General features: G+C 35.0%; 2 protein-coding genes across 2 annotated transcripts; both read right to left on the reverse strand.

Annotated features, from left to right (window-relative positions):
- Positions 1–39: 39 nt before the first annotated feature.
- On the reverse strand, positions 40–7,700 carry rab8b (RAB8B, member RAS oncogene family). Its single transcript, XM_051114670.1, has 8 exons — positions 7,430–7,700; positions 5,764–5,824; positions 4,998–5,058; positions 4,819–4,896; positions 4,638–4,727; positions 4,432–4,497; positions 4,254–4,304; positions 40–2,327 (listed from the first exon to the last, which is right to left on the reverse strand). The coding sequence occupies exons 1-8, from the start codon at positions 7,551–7,553 to the stop codon at positions 2,235–2,237; spliced, it is 624 nt and encodes a 207-aa protein (XP_050970627.1). The 5' UTR covers positions 7,554–7,700; the 3' UTR covers positions 40–2,234.
- Positions 7,701–11,648: 3,948 nt separating this feature from the next.
- On the reverse strand, positions 11,649–17,751 carry sh2d7 (SH2 domain containing 7). Its single transcript, XM_051114038.1, has 6 exons — positions 17,173–17,751; positions 16,919–17,008; positions 14,386–14,569; positions 12,953–13,144; positions 12,205–12,831; positions 11,649–12,117 (listed from the first exon to the last, which is right to left on the reverse strand). Exons 1-6 carry the CDS (start codon positions 17,388–17,390, stop codon positions 12,076–12,078), a joined length of 1,353 nt encoding a protein of 450 aa, XP_050969995.1. The 5' UTR covers positions 17,391–17,751; the 3' UTR covers positions 11,649–12,075.
- Between the last annotated feature and the right edge of the window lie 260 nt (positions 17,752–18,011).

Genomic DNA, 18,011 nt, shown 5'->3' on the forward strand with positions numbered 1-18,011 from the left:
ATATGGTAAACCGTCAAAAATAAATCAGGCACATGTAAATAACTTAGAAAAGATACTTTAATCTTTTTTTTTTTACATAATCAGTAACTCTGACACAGTACAATACACACAAGAAAAATCAAGGAAGACGTTATAAAATAAAAGCTTGCACTGAATGGTCAGTAAGACTTTATGCTCTAACGGGAGGCTGAGTGCTGTCACTGTTTCATTGAAAAATATGCAAATGTGCCTGCATGCATATTCAAAACATGACTACTGGGCCATTAAAGCGATAGTTCGCCCAAAAAATGATCATTCTGTCATCATTTCCTCACCCTTGTGTCATTTCAAACATGTATGACTTTTTGTACGACACAGATTTTGAAGAATGTTGGTAAGCAAAACCATTCACTTTTACTGTATGGACAAAAAGCAGACATTTGTCATTTCAAAAATATTTCTTTTATGTTCCACAGAACAAAACAAGCCCAAGTTTGGATTGACATGAGGGTTAATGAATTTTAATTTCTGGGTGAACTATCGCTTTGAGTACAAACGGCACGCCTCAAAAGCACAAGCAGGGGATCTTTCAAACAGATGCACAATGCCAACAGAACTCGAGCAATCGTACACCCCTAAACATAAACAGTAGAATCATTCTGAGTAACTTAGGTGAATTCTGAAATATCTAGGTTGGAATTCAGTTTGAATTTTGTGTTCTGAATTTGTAACATGCCCACATGGAATCTCTACATGGAAAGATCTGCAGATTTACACAGAATTGGAACACTTTTTGTGCACTAAAGTAATAGGAGCCAGTACTCTGAGCTCTAGCTAACCAATGTAACCATGTTGAAATGCAGAATTCCATGTATTTTCTTCCCCACAAAATCTGCAAAAGTCTGCAGATTCCACATGGGCCTGGTAATAGCCCAGTAAGCTCAAAGGACACTTGAACACATTCAAACTATCACAATCTTGCACTCTTTTTTTTAAGTGGCTGACTTCACAAGCGGGGGTTTAAGTGGTTTATGAAGTGAGGAGGTTCTAAAAGAGACCCACACACACAGATAACAGTGCACGACTTAAACCAAAAAAAAAGATACTGTTGCAGTGGTGTTGTAAACACTACACGATTTCACACTCATAAGAGTCTTATAAAAGAGGGAATTACAAAAGACAACATTCAGAATACTGTGACATTTAAATGAGTTAAAAAAATAGTATTAACACAAATCAATCTCACATAAGCACAGGTTAACATGCTTTAGGTGCTTCATATGCAGTGGTAAGTAAAAGATGCTTAAGTCAATAGAGTATAAAAATATAATACCATTAGTAAATGTAATACTGTATATACTAATATACAGGGCCTGGCTGGCTGCTGCTTCAACAAGCATTAGGAAACGGTTCCTAGCCCTCTATTTATTCTTTTGTCTTTCTTTTTCATGCTTAATATATAAGAGATTGCAACAGAAAAAGAAAGAGACATTTTGACTGTTAGTATCAATCACAGTTTCGATTCCTTTTCCTTTGTTTACTTTGGTCTTTGTTACTACTAAGATTAATAAGGTAAAGTCAGGGAAAGGGGGAAGACTAAGACCTGTGGAATATTGCTTACTATTCCACGGTTTATTGCGGCTTTGGAATGGTAACTAAAACAAAATTAAGTGCATATACAATGGGTGACTTTAAATATAACAAAACAGGTCATTCAACAACATCAAAAATGATATATATATTGCATGTCCTTCGGTTTGACCAACATTTAACTGTCAAACCATCAGGTTCTTCAGTCGCTACTTTAGGTCCACAATCTTTATTGCCAAAAACTGCATAATAGCAAAAGCTTGATATAATGTAATCTCTTCATATATTTCCTTCATTAAATGGTGCTTTAATAAACCCTTTAAAATTAACATAACTATAAAATGACTATGTAATTATTATAAAGATTAAAAAAAGTTCTCAAAATTCAAATCAGGCTACACTAAATTGGGGTTGATGGATATTTTGGTTTAAAAGGAATGTTTTGGGAACAGCTCAAGAGTCCTTTATCTAGCACACTCTCTTCAGGCCTTCAATATGTATAGATGAGGCAGGCTAAAGTCCAGAGCTCTCAGCAGCAGCTAACAGCTGAAAGTCCAGTGGTACTGTAAACCCTCACACAAAACACACACACACACACACACTGAGCTCAAACACACATAGAGAAATTAAATCATTCACACACTGAGGCTGCAGAATTTGCCGGGTTAGAGCAGAGTGCAGCGGAAGAAGCTTGGCTTCTTGGATCGACTCTCTGTGATTTTCACTGCTCCTCCTCCTCCCGAAGGGTTATTCTCATTCTGAACACAAAGATGCAGCAAACAAGAATCCATTCAGCATTAGTGTTACACATAAAGCCACATTTAAAGTTTCTGGACACAATAAAGACATTTCAATAATATTAATATCTTACATTTCTGTCTTCAAGTCTGTGAGAAGTACTAAGCTTAAAGTTGACATATCATGAAAATCTGACTTTTTCCATGTTTAAAGGAGAAGTCCACTTCCAGAACAACAGTTTACAAATAACTTACTCACCCCCTTGTCATCCAAGATGTTTATGTTTTTCTTTCTTCAGTTGTATAGAAATTGTGTTTTTTGAGGAAAACATTTCAGCATTTTTCTCCATATAATGGACTGATATGGTGCTCAGATTCTGAACTTCCAAAATGCAGTTTAAATGCAGGTTCAAACAATCCCAAATGCGGTTGTAAACAATCACAGCCGAGGAAGAAGGGTCTTATCTAGCGAAACGATCGGTTATTTTCATTTTTAAAAAATACAATTTATGTACTTTTTAATGCCATATTTTCTCCCTCAACTTCAAAAATCATTTCAAAGTCATCCTACATTGCTACAGAAGTTCCGACCCAGTCTTTGGAACGTGAACATGCAAAGAAGATCAAACACCCTTAACAAAAAAGGTAAAACGGCGATATAGGACAATTTCAAAGTTGAGGGAGAACATGAGATGGGAGTTTTTCCCCAGTCACAAACTGGAACAAAAACAGTCCAAGTAGAGTAAGACAAGATGACCGTTTGGCATTAAAAAGTATATAAACTGTATTTTTTTTAAATGAAAATAACCGATCGTTTCGCTAGATAAGACCCTTCTTCCTCGGCTGAGATCGTTTGAAGCCGCATTTAAACTGCATTTTGGAAGTTCAAAATCGGAGTACTGTATCAGTCCATTATATGGAGAAAAATGCTGAAATGTTTTTCTCAAAAAACATAATTTCTTTACGACTGAAGAAAGAAAGACATGAACATCTTGGATGACAAGGGGGTGAGTACATTATATGTGAATCTTTGTTTTGGAAGTGGACTTCCAAAGTGCTGTAACTGGGTCCCCGGTGCATCTACCAACCCAGAAAATGTGAAAAAAAAAACAACGCAGTGAATTTTTTTTTGGTAAGCCTTTCATAAATTTGTGAAAAAACGAGCCACTCAGATTTTGCTCCCCCGTGACGTAGAAAGGGGATCTTATTATAATATTACCACCCCTTAATCTGCACGTTTCCACCCACGGCACCACCTTGTGTTTTCACAAGCGACAGCGATGTACCAGTTCTAACGCCGTGGCAAAATAGCAAAAACATGCATGAAAACAGCGCGTTTCTGCTTTCACTCAAAATAGGCATTTTCAAAATGATACACCCCTGGTTTCACAAACAAGGCTTAAGCCTAGTCCTAGACTAAAATGCAAGTCTGAGCTGTTTCAAATGAAAGAAACTTGCACTGACTAAACTTGAAATATATCAGTGCCTTTGTTTTGTCTTTAGATGCACACCAGTAGTGTTTTTTCTAAGGCACATTTATAAAAACTACTTAAGTGCCCTAATTGAACTATGGCCTAATCCTGGCTTAGTTTAAAGCCTTCTACACACTGCATGATTTTAGCAATCCTATAAGATCACTGCTGATTACACTGTGTAACATGGATCTAATAAACTTGGGTACGACATGCACCTTCGATGTACGATGATGATTATCAGGCTGAATTTCTGACACTGTCAGAAAATGATCGTAGTTTATCTTTGGTTGCAAAACCGTTTCAGGCTTAAGCCCTGTCTATGAAACTGGGCCATAATAAATAATCTTTGGGGTATTTTGAGCTGAAACTTCACAGACACGTTTATATTACATCTTGTAAAAAGGGGCATAATAGGTCTTATATTGGCTAAGACTGTAAACATCTTCTACATGATCATAACAATCACGCTTACCATTTTTCTGTTTAATCTGGTCATGATGTCTCTAGCGAGAGTGACAAAGGCCTAGCATTGAAGAAAACATGACACTAGATTAGATCAGTAAAAAAAAAGCACATCTTTAATTAGCTCAACGTTAGATCATTAAGACTTTCCAAAAAAAGATTGATTTTAACAAGAAAATTCCCCCCACCTCTTCAACATTTGTGCTAGATTTTGCACTGGTTTCCAAGAACTTGATTCCATAATCAATAGCTAGCTGTTGCAGAAAAAAAAAAAAAAGAGGAAATGTTTAAATAAACACATCAGCACTTTTACATCCTGGCTCGTTTCTAAACCAAGATTTGTTTTATAAAATAGATTCTCACTCATTTAAAATAATTTTTTAATGATACATACCTTTTCCCCTCTTTCTTTTGAAACTTGTCTCTTATCATTCATGTCACATTTGTTACCCAGTATCATCCGTTCCACATCTGATGATGCATGCTGATACAACAGACAGAGGGAAAATTAATCTCACTTTACGTGAAATGAAAACTTAATGCTTATTTTCTCCAGCATCAGGTCTGTTTCTCACCTCCTCGATGTTCCTGATCCAGTTCTTGATATTGTCAAATGATTTCTCATTTGTGATATCATACACCAGCATAATTCCCTGTGGAAAAAAATGACAGAAAAGAAACACACAGATTAGGCAAAGTAACCACATGCAGATGTAGATCTAGCATTAGTTGCTCAAAAGGATAAGACAATTACCATTGCTCCTCTATAATATGCAGTGGTGATGGTTCTAAACCTCTCCTGTCCGGCTGTATCCCTTTACGGCAAATTAAAACATGGATTTTACATTGTTTGTACACAGTTATAATTTATACCAGGCATGCCCAAGCTTTTTACTAAGAAAGACTGAAAAAAGGGCTGTGGGTCTAATGCAAGCTTTTCATAATATCCAACAATATTATATTAATTCAAATTTTAAATCAAATTCAATGAAAAACAAAAATATTTTTCTCCGCTACTGTGATATGTAACCCTGGATCGCAAAACCAGTCTTAAGAAGCACAGGTATATTTGTAGGATTAGCCAACAAAACACTGTATGGGTCAAAATTATTTCTTTTATGCCAAAAATCATTAGGATACTAAGTAAAGATCATGTTCCATAAAGATATTTTTGTAAATATAATTTAAATATATAAAAACTGAATTTTTGATTAGCAATATGCATTGCTAAGAACTTCATTTAGACAACTTTAAAAGCATTTCTCTCAATATTTAATTTTCTTTGCACCCTCAGATTCCAGATTTTCAAATAGTTTGTATCTTGGCTGAACATACATCAATGGAAAGCTTCTTTATTCAGCTTTCAGATGACGTATAAATCTCAATTTAAAAAAAAAAAAAATAAATTACCCTTATGACTGGTTTTGTAGTCCAGGGTCACATATGGCACAGTGGCCAAATCTTTCCACGTGTTTGGGCATCTCTGCTTTATACTGTATAATGCAGACTTGTACTCTCACCAGATCTGAAGCTTGATCTTCTTCCCATCCAGCTCAATTGTTCTGATTTTAAAGTCAATTCCTGCAATAATAATATTTATAAATAAGTGATGTGAAACACTTCCACTCAAAACCTACTGTTTGCACAACAGAAATCAGTCCTATCATGACACAATGTGAAACCGACTCATCTCTGAACACATCACAAATCTTCCCACTGAAAAAGGGACTGGTGCTTTAACACGTTTTCATGGTGTAACCATGGAGATGGAATGTGTATAAAGGTCAGAATGGTGTAACATACGGCTGACTGACTAAATGCAGTGCAGGCTTTGCGCACATAAACCTGTTGCATTCCGTAGCAACAGAACGTGATCTCTGCTTATGGCAAATATGACTTGGTAATGTGATGTGTATTGAAGCATTCAATCCTGCCACCAGTGAAAGCTTGGACAGGACATGGGACGGGAAGTGACACAGCAGTATTGTCCGTGGCAATAGGGGAAGTCTGTGGCATAACAATGACAAAAGGTCAAGGAACTCTCGCACAGGTTTCGCACAGGAAATGACGTGTTGGACCACACTAAAGACAGGTTTACCTAAAGTGGTGTCAAAAATATCACAAGTAACGCGGTCAAAAGCTATAAGCCTGGTGACCGAGTGCATGTATATTTTTTTACAATTTCTTGTGACTATATGTATGTTAACATTCTGATTTTTAGGGTTTTATATGCTGGAACAACAGACTTAAGAAACAGTTGCTGCTTCAGAAAAAACAGTGGTAAAAGTCACAATGAAAAGGAAGTAGCGATCTAGCGAAGTAGTCCTATTGTGACGTACATCTGCCTGAAATAGATGTAGGGTGGGGACATTATTAAATTCATCAGTTGTTGATTGGATTTTGAGACCTGGGTGTGGCACTCAGGGCTTAAGTGGACTAAATGACTGGAAAAGTCCTGTATGTCACAAGAGAAAAATCTTTCATTTTCACCAGGTTTAGTGGTGGCACTTTGATTGAACACAATGAGATCAAAACGTAAAAATGCACGTATGCACAGATTAATTGTTTGAAATTTGGTCTATAAAATGAGTTTACAGATTATAAAGTTAGCATGAAATATATAGTCCATGCCAACTTTAAAATTAAAGTGTACGTAGTAACTGATGTAACATCACCATGCATCAAGTAAGCAATCAGATGTAGATAATATAAGCAACCTGACAGCACACAAGCCTAATTTTTAATAAACTGCTCACTCTGGCCCTGTTGAACTCTTGTTTAGTGGTGAAATGTGACTCTAAACGTCTCTTTAACCACACAAACGAAAGTGAAGTCCAGCCCACATCGCTAGCGCACAGCTAATCAGAATGCAATCATGCTAGCTCTACAAACACAGCATGCTTGTAACGTCTTGTTCAAATTACAGACAAAAGTAGTATATTTCAAGTGATCCTGACATTTCATTATGTAAAATCGTCCTTTTGTCATCTTAAATGCTAATAAAACACAATAGCTCAGTGAACGGGCTGTCACATCCACGGCCTCTTCCTGTCACTCAAACAGATAACGTTAGTCACATGTATGCAAACCCCCATGTATTTCTATAACAGCTTATTTCTCCTCCCGCGGGACTACACAACAAACATTCCTGTAATGTACACATACAAATCATAGAGCTGAACTGACCTATCGTGGAGATGAAAGTGGTGTTGAACGCGTCCTCACTGAATCGAAACAGCAGACATGTCTTGCCCACTCCGCTGTCTCCGATAAGCAGCAGTTTAAACAAATAATCGTACGTTTTTGCCATGTTTTCTGTTTCTTCTGTCTGGCCACCTTGCTTTGGCTCGGTAGCAGAGTAACGGTATTCGGCTAACGGTACATAAAAGATGCGCTTCAACTTGTGTTTCCGACTTTACTGCTTATAGCAGTGAGGAAGAGGCTGGGCGTGTCGGTCGTGACGTCATCGCGAAGACAAACGTCAAGAGCGAACGGAGGTAAGGAAACTATAGTAATTCATGATTTTGACTTGAAAAGTCCCCGCGACCAGATTTTTCCTGCTGTTGTTTACTTGGTATTTTGTATGTTCTTTCAAGCATTAAAAAGAAAATATGAAATACGAAGTCATATTTATTAGTTATGATATACTACGTCATAATTATAAGACAAAAAGTCGAAATTATGAGGAACTGCGACAAAAAGTTGACAGTCAAAAGTTTTTATATATAATTATTACTTTTCACCTCGTAACTTTGACTATTTATCTTAACATTTTGACTTACAATGTTATAATATTTGCTTTTATAATAATGAATATTTATTTATTTATTATTTTCATAATATATATCATAATATTTCCATAATACAAATCATTTCTTTCTTATATTCTCATGTGGCATGAATTTTTAAATTACTTCTTGGTTTTGTTTATGACAGTCTTATACTATTTTTTCCTTTTTCTATGTTCAAATTTATTTATTTATTTTTTTCTCTTTTCCTGTATGTTGTATATGTTCCACAAAGCCTACTGTATTTGTAATTGATTATGTTTATTCATTATAATGTGATTGTTAATTACAAAAACTACCGAAGGCACTAATGTTTGGGATTTTGCTTCTTTTTTTTTTTTTTTTTTTTTTTTCTGTTTACGGTCCTTCTCATTCATTTCTATGACATCTTTTTTTTTTTTTTTATTGCAGTTTTTAGAACAAAAAAAACATACAAGGGCAATTACATAATACATAACTTAAAAAAAATACAACATTAAACAAATTAAAAAAAAAAGGGGGAAACAATATAAAATTAAAATAAGGAAAGCAGTAACATCACATATCCATAATCAAGTACAAATAGTTATAAATTATTGAAGAAAAAAATATATTTAAGGCTTTAAAGTAATTTACCGTTTTTTTTTTTTTTTTTGCTTTGCTATTTTTTGTTTCTTTTAATGTACACAGGTAGTGACCAATTTCTATTTTAAAATGAGTAAAATTAGTTTTTTTCACTGCCCATTTACGTTTATGAATAAAAAACTTCCCATATATAATGAGTAAATTCACAATATACCAAATTTTGAAGTCAGCAGTATACTCATAAAAAATAAAATATCCTTTTCTTTGAGTTGCAATTCAATATTGATACTTTGTTTAACAAAAAAAAAAAAAAAAAAAAAAAAATCACACCAAAACAATTTGGGATTTTGCTCCATTGCGATGGCTTCTGCAGTACATTCTCGCATTTCCTAACTCCTCTGGAAGTTTCCTCCGTTGTCGCAGATGCATTTCCGGGTCAAGAGCTGTAGGACGGCGGAGAAATGAAACGAAGCAGCGTGAATTTATTAGAGTATTGAGACACACCCTGCAACTTTCACATTCTTCTGGGGAAATACCGGACTTTTTGGCCCAAATGATTCACAATGTGGTTTTATTTCAGTTTGTCATAATATAATACCCACATCTAATTTAGGTTTCTGAATTATACATTATAATTAGCCTGTTATTTTAGAGACAAACTATTTGTTCATCCCAAATTTCCCTCATTTGAATTTACCGTATGCTATCAGAAATGTCATTATTACTATTATGAAATCGTAATAACTTAATATATCATCATTTTTTATATATATATATGCCATTTTATTTACTTTTTGATGACAACGATAGCGATTATCGTAGTAGGTAACAATAACCGTTGTAACCGGCAAACTAGGATAAACTAGTAACGGTATACTGAAAAATAACTGAATCGTTTGTAAACAACGAATCGTGTTTTGTTTCTAAAGCAATCGGGAAACATTCATGTGGTGGAAATAACCAATTTCGTTTCTAAATGTCACCGCCTGCTGGAGGAGGATGAAATTTCATCACCACCATAGAGTTCCTGAGAATATCTGCTCTGGAGCCACAAGGGACTGATAAGTAAATCTCCTTTTGCGTCAGTGTTTTGAACAGGTTTGCATTTAATCTACATTGAAATGTAAAATAGTGCTAACAGCAGATTAGAACATCCGGCCTGTCTGAAGACAAAGACAGGTTAAGAAACTGAGGTTGGTATGTGTGTGTGTGTGTGTGTGTGTGTGTGTGTGTGTGTGTGTGTGTGTGTGTGTGTGTGTGTGTGTGTGCGCTTTTGGTTTATATATCCTGGTGGGGACTTAAACCTGAATACACACATACTAATGGAGACTCGTGTCACGATGGGGACCTAAATTGAGGTCCCCATGGGTACAAAAGCTTATAAATCATACAGAATGAGATTTTTTGAGAAAGTAAAAATGCAGAAAGTTTTCTGTAAGGGTTAGGTTTAGGGGTAGGGTTAGGGTAAGGGGATAGAAAATACAGTGTGGACAGTATACAAACCATTGCGCCTATGGAGAGTCCCCACAAAGATAATAAACCAGACATGTGTGTGTGTGTGTGTGTGTGTGTGTGTGCACCTGGTATTTATCACATTATGGGGACCAAATGTCCCCACAAGGATAGTAATACCAGTAAATTTTGACCTTGTTGGGACATTTGTGAGGTCCCCATGAGGAAACAGGCTTATAAATCATGCAGAATGAGTTTTTTTGAGAAAGTAAAAGTGTGCACAGTCTCCTGTGAGGGCTAGGTTTAGGTGTAGGGTCGGTGTAGGGTGATAGAAAATAGGGTTTGTACAGTATAAAAACCATTACGCCTATGGAATGTCCCCATAAAACATGTAAACACAACGTGTGTGTGTGTGTGTGTGTGTGTGGTGGGTGGGTATAGTTAATATATACTGGTGGCGACTTAAACCTGAATACACTCATGGAGAAATAAAGGTTATAAATCTTATAAAGCTTATAAATCATACAGAATTAGTTTTTTTAAGAAAGTAAAAATGCAGAAAGTTTCCTGTGACGGGTAGGTTTAGGTGTAGGGTTGGTGTAGGGCAATAGGAAATATGGTTTGTACAGTATAAAAACCATTACACCTATGGTGTCCCTACAAGGATAGCTGTGTGTGTGTGAACGACTTTTTGCCCAAGGGTAAAAAAGTAAGCTGACTTGGATGGAGATGGAAAGCTCTCACTTTACTTTGAGAACATGATCTTCAAGGCACTTCATTTCCTCATGTGAGTACTGTACATTTTAAAGTACAAGCACATATCCACCTTTTTCTTCTTGTAAGAGTGGGCATGACCATTTGTAAATTTTATGGTTCTGGTTTCCAGTCTTATCCGCATCCAGCTTTTTTTTAGCTGTTCAAAACAGCTTGTTTTGCTGCTTGATATCAGAAATTGGTGTGACTTACTATGTTATTTTAATGTATTATCCTAATTATGAACACACTGGTTTGTAGTGCAGACAGTTTTACCATTGCACCTCATTATTCTTCTTGTTATTTCCCTATTTATAGCAGCTAATGAACCAGAAGTCTCATCCATACGCTTATTTCCACGTTGAAGAAAAGGGAGGATAATGACCATAAAATTAATCATAAGCTTTTCATAAATCTAATACAGTGAAGCACCTGAAAGATTGCTTTTAGCTTGATGACCAAAAAAAGCAAGCACAGTTTTACAGTATCGCCTAAGGCTTTTCAGAAAACTTCAAAAGTTGACCAATCCATCATGAGGTTGAAAGTGGATCAATATTTAGAGTCCAAACCATGCAGAAATGTCTCAGAGGCTCAGATATATGAGTATATTACCATCCATTAAGTCAGCTATTATCCGAATTGCAATGGATCACATAATAGTGGGGGGCAAAATATAGGCATGACAGAAGGGCTTTCTTTTGTAGGTCTATATTCTAAGCTGTTTTCCACATCTTATTCAATATGAATATGAAATAGGGGTGCAAATTACTTTAAAGGAGACTGGAAGCGCAATGCAATCAATCTACTCAATACTAACCTCATACAAAGCACTTATTGTATATTATCCTCATGCTTTATTGAGTTATGCTGTGCAATGTTATAGGTTCAGATGTGTAGAGAACAACTACTGTATCATACAAACATTGTGGATTGCTGGATTAGGGTTACAGAAACTCTAGGTTTAAACATGACAGGCTGTGAGCACTATGCTACATTACACAGGTCTACATTACATTGAAAGATAAAGTCCTAGGAAAACAGTGTGAACAATAGATATACTCACAGCAGGTGTTCAGATACATTTATACATCTCATTGTAACAACGTATTTGCATAAACAGTTTTCAGAATTTTGTAACTGTAGAACCATACTGTACTGAAGTTACATCTTGAACATGAAAATTATGACTTTGTATCTATGAAGTTAAATGTGTAGCAAAACAATAAAACGTTAAATGAAACATTTTTCTCAGCTTTTGCGTTCACCTGATGACTTTTACTTCTTATTCTCCAGTCGAAGTTTCCACCACTTATGATTCTGTAATAATAACAGTTGTTTAATTTTTGTACAAAATAATCAGTACTGAGTTTATGTATATTTGTTTGTTATTATATCAGGTCTCACCTTCTTTCCCAAGTTGCTCGGGGTTTGTGACTGCATCTCATCCAGACTTGCGTACGTGTTGCTGTCTGTCATTCGGATATCCTCGTAGGTGTTGCTCTCTGCTATGTGTTCATACGTATTAATATCACGTTGTTCAGGTATGTCTTGATAGGTGTTTTCTGCTAAATGGATGCTGTCGATAGGCTGTATACGGTTGTCATACTCTTGCACCAGCTGGTCCTTCTGCCCAGCACACACCACAGATGAGGTTGTGTAGAGTGGATTGGGCTGTAGGGCTTCTTGGTCAGCATATGGTACTCGGCCAGCCTCGCTATGTCGTTTTTTAAGATCAAGGACAGCATAAGAGCAGGAGGCTGTATTGGGTGGAGCTAAAAGAGGTTGTTGCGGCATAGAGGGCATAATGTTACAAGAAGACTGATTGTTTTCATTGTGGAGAGGCAACTTTAATTGGGAATTGTAGCCCTCTGTGTCCAAGGTATCACTTCCCTCATCACCACCTGTCCTTCCAGATGTTCTTGATTCTGAAAAGCTGTGTTGTTCTTGCGATGGATTTGTACCGGGGAAACCAGCGCTTAAGGAATTCCGAAGTGGTACATTCTTCTTTGGCACTGGTGGAACTTTCATACCCTAATGATTTATACAGCACATACATGAATTTCAACGTTAGATATGTAAAGAAGTTTTACACCATAGAATTAGCTATGGATACTAGAGAGATAGCAGCCAAGGAAGCAGCTGACTTGGTTACCTGGGAGAGGATGTTCCTGTCAATAGAGGTGGAGATCGCGAGTTTCCGGCCACTTTTAGAATATAGAACAGGAGGCGTGCCGTGCGGGATGTTGCTAGTTTGTTCCCATAAAGTTCTCAGAGCTTTAACGCTAACACCCGCATTAACCCTGGGCTTATTTTGAACCACATCATAAAGCTCATTTTTGTCATCCTAGAAGAATGACAGCGCAAAAGGATATGCATTGTAAAACATTTCCTACCATGCTGGTATTCTCTTTGTTTTAAAGGTGAACTTAGTATTTGTTTTTTTGCTTTAGTATGTTGTGCTGGCCAATACGCCCAACATTCAATGCAAAAAGCAAACAATTTCCATTCCGATGCCATTGCATAAATGCTTAATTCACACTTAACCATGTTATTTTTTCCTAAGAGCAAATTTGTCAAATAACAAGGGATTAAGACACAAGATAAAGTGTGTGAAATTTGGCTGATCATGTGATCAACTTCAAATAAAACTACTTTTATTATACTACTGATATAAAAATTTTCATCTAATGTATGCTACCAGTCAAACATTTTTGAACAGTAAGATTTTTTTTGTGCTCACCAAGCCTGCATTTATTTGATCCAACGTGCAGCAAAAACAGTATATTTTTGAAATATATTTACTATTTAAAAGGTTTTGTGTTTGAATATATTTTAAAATGTAATTTATTCCTGTGATTTCAAAGCTGCATTTTTGCATTATTACTCTAGTCACATGATCCTTCAGAAATAATTCTAATATTGTGATTTGCTGCTCAAAAAACATTTATTATTATTATGTTGAAAACAGGTGAGTAGAATTTTTTTCAGGTTTCTTTGATGAATAGAACATTCAGAAGAACAGACTTTATCTGAAATAGAAATCTTTTGTAACATTATAAATGTCTTTATCATCGCTTTTGATCAATGCTAAAAAATAAAAAAGAAGTATTCATTTCTTTCCCAAGATTATACTGACTCCAACCTTTTGAATGGTATAGTGCATAATGTTACAAAATCTTTTTATTTTAGATAAATGCTGATCTTTGGATCTTTCTAGAATCCTTTCAAAGAATCCTCATATTAGAATGATTTCTGAAGGATCTTGTGACACTGTAGACTGGAGTAATGATGCTGAAATTTTAGCTTTGATCACAGGAATAAATTACATTTTAAAATATGTTCAAATAGAAAGCAGTAGAAATAGTAAAAATATTTCACAATATTACTCCTTTTGCTGTATTTTGGATCAGAAAATGCAGGCTTGGTGAGCAGCAGAAACTTCTTAAAAAACATTACAAATCTTACTGTTAAAAACTTTTGACTGGTAATGTAAATGTACTGTTGATTTATTTATATGTAAGACGTTTTAAATAAGGAATAATTACTGAGTGCACCTTTAAAAAGAATGCAAAGTAGAATGGATACCTCTTCCACCGAGTCCATGTCTGTGTCGTATGAAGTCAGGTACTCTCCAAAAGGCTGGATCGGTGTGGTTTTAAAGTGATTGATCAGCTCTGTGAGACTATTATGCGTGGTGGAATCACCAGAAACGATGAGCAGGCCAGAATTGGTTTGATTTATGACAAAATGCCGACAACGATCCTGTCCTCTGTCAACATAAAGAATTAGAGAAATGAAGCAATTCAATACACAGCAGCTTCAAACAGTTTTTTAAAGGTTAAAACCATTAGATAGTTTACTTCCCTCTACATTGTAGGAGTTTATCATAAGCAGTGTTGGGCATGTTACTTTAAAAAAAAGTCATTAGTAATAGTTACTAGTTACTTCTCACAAATAGTAACTGAGTTTCATCATTATAAAAGTAACTAATTACCAAGGAAAGTAACTACTGTGTTACTTTTTAAAATAATGTTCAAATATGTGACCCTGGACCACAAAACCAGTCATAAGTGTAACTGAATAAATAAGCTTTCCATCGATGTATGGTTTGTTATGACAGAACAATATTTGGCCGAGATACAACTATTTCAGTACATGGAATCTGAGGGTGCAAAAAAATCAAAATATTGAGAAAATCACCTTTAAAGTTTTCCAAATTAAGTTCTTTGCAATGCATATTACTAATCAAAAATTAAGTTTTGATATATTTACAGCAGGAAATTTGCAAAATATCTTCATGGAACATTAGCTTTACTTAATTTCCTAATGATTTTTGGCATAAAAGAAAAATCAATAATTTTGACCCTTACAGTGTATTTTTGGCTATTTCTACAAATATACCCCAGCGACTTAAGACTGGTTTTGTGGTCCAGGGTCACTTATGTCAAATAACTTGGATGCCCCCAATATTAAAAATATTAAATGAAATGAATATAATGTTTAGTTTACTCACCAGACTAATTTTAAATATCTGATATATAATATTATATGATAATACTATATAGTAGTCAACATTTGAAGTAGATCAAAAAAGTTAACTGTCCTAAAACAAGAATGGGTATTGATTTGGTTTCAGGACAAGGTTTTAGGAAAGGTCTTGATCCACTTTAAATGTTGACTACTGTAAAGCTTAATGACACAGTTTTTTCAATATCAGAAAGTACATTTAGCTTCAGTCAGTCAAGCATTATAATATGACATTATGATAATTAGGCTTCACAATTTAGCCGTTAGTAACACTGTTTATTTGTAACGTTGTTATTCCCATCACTGATCATGGGATTTACTTAAAATGACTAAATGAGTAAATTAACGCATTACTTTTTAATTTTTCAAATACATGAATTGAATTTACGTTTCCTTCAGCCTGAGGCTTATTCATGTCACTTTTGGTGTGAAAGGGCTTTTACATTAGCCAAAAATATAACTTTTTATATGAAAAACAAACAAGCAAGCCCTGAACAGAATGTAAAAGTAAAGCAATGCTTAACTTTCCATAAAAAGTAGTTAAGTAACATAATTAGTTACTTTTTAGGGAGTAATGCAATATTGTTGCATTACTTTAAAAGTAACTTTCCCCAACAAAGTTAGTTAACTACATTAGTTAACATGAACTAACAAAGAACAGTACTTCTATAGAATTTATCTATTTTAGTTACTGTTAATTTCAGCATCTACTAATACATTTCAAAAGGTTTTAAAATGTAAAAATGTTTTAAAATACTGTATTAACATTCTTTACTGAGCTGACATGAACAATTGTATTTTTTTCTCTTATGTTAAAGATGATTAATAAATTTGGTAACACTTTAGATTCGGGAACACATGTTTACTATTAACTAACAGTTTTCCCACAATAAACTCCTAATGTGCTACCTATTAATATTTAGTAAAGTAGTTCTTAGGTATAGGTTATGGGATGGGTTAAGGGATCTAGAATACGGTCAAGCAGAATAAGACATGAATATGTGCCTAATATGTGACCCTGGACCACAAAACCAGTCATAAGTGTACATTTCTCTAAATTGAGATTTTTATGTCATCTGAAAGCTGAATAAATAGGATAATATTTGGCCGAGATGCAACTATTTGAAAATCTGGAATCCGATGGTGCAAAAAAATCAAAATATTGAGAAAATCGCTTTTAAAGTTGTCCAAATGAAGTTCATAGCAATGAATATTACTAATCAAAACTTAAGTTCTGATATATTTACAGTGGGAAATTTACAAAATATCTTCATCGAACATGATCTTTACTTAATATCCTAATGATTTTTGTCATAAAAGAAAAATCTATTTTGATTTTGAAATTTGACCCATCCAATGTATTTTGGCTATTGCTACAAAAATAAACCCATGCAACATACGACTGGTTTTGTAATCCAGGGTCACATATGTACTAATAAACAGCCAATATGCTAGTAATATGCATGATAGTAAGTGACTAGTTCGTAGTAAGAATTAGTCCTCAAAATAAAGTGTTACCATAAATTCTGTGTAATAAACAAAATTATATTGCTTGTTGTTTGACAAATTACAGAAAAACTGTTCTTCTTACTTGTATGAAAGAATATATCCAGTGGATTTTTCACTGAGTCTGATAACGAAGCAACCAACATTCTTGTCTTTGAGCTGATCTTCTGCTTCACTGCAAACAGCAACAGTTACCACAGTACACCAGTGCAACTACCTAATAAACATTTGCATTTCATTCGCCATAACTCGAAAACGGACTGTGTTTAATACGTTCAGATGATTTTACAGTTCATGATAAAACAGATACCAAACCTCTTATCTCTCATTAGTTCTTACTGTCTAGAGATGAAGCCCTGGAACCAGGGTGGAAACCTTCCATCACACAGGATGAGCACAGCCTGAGTCTCCACAAACCACTTGAGGATGTGCTCCCTCTGTAGTCCTCTGTCCATGTTGAGATCTCCCCCCTCTCCTTCCATCTGTTTCTCATTTAATTTCTCAGATATCTTCATCTTCTGGTACAAGGCTGCCTCTATTTGCTCCATTGTGAGCATCTCCCTCTCGGCACAAATGCACTGCAGTGCACTGCATGCGTCCAATAAAGCTAACTTTCCACTTTCATAACATGCTCACTCACTGCAACAGGAAGACTGGCGTGCTTCATTTGCTTAGTTTCCTCATACGTAAATGTGTGATCTTGCTAATGTGAAAGGTTCTATTGTTTGAGTTTATCTGCCCGTAGTCAACAATGACCTGACGTTGTTCAGTGTGATTTTTGTTGTACTACCTTTGGAAGGTACTTCCACCTGAATTGCAGTCTTGTATAAATATCAAAACTGGTTTTGGAAAACTTTGGATCAAAAACTATAACCACTGAATATTTTTATACAGTATTAATATGTAACAAATGAATATGCTTGACTGGGGAAAAAAGTTTTATAAGTTCATTAATATTAATAGAATTTTTGTGCTTCAGATACCAATACCATTGTCAAATAGTTCACGTTATTGCAATTTTTTTAATGTTTTGATACAATTTGATTATCAGTTTCAAAGCATAAAGAACAATGTGATGCGAGCATGGATTTTAAATTTTAATATTAGGCCTCACAATTTGCATATCAGCTAGATATGTACCTCTACATTGTCATGTAACATTTAGTTATAAAAGAGTG

The sequence above is a fragment of the Labeo rohita genome, chromosome 7, assembly GCF_022985175.1.
Source record: "Labeo rohita strain BAU-BD-2019 chromosome 7, IGBB_LRoh.1.0, whole genome shotgun sequence".
In the NCBI taxonomy this organism is placed as follows: Eukaryota; Metazoa; Chordata; class Actinopteri; order Cypriniformes; family Cyprinidae; genus Labeo; species Labeo rohita.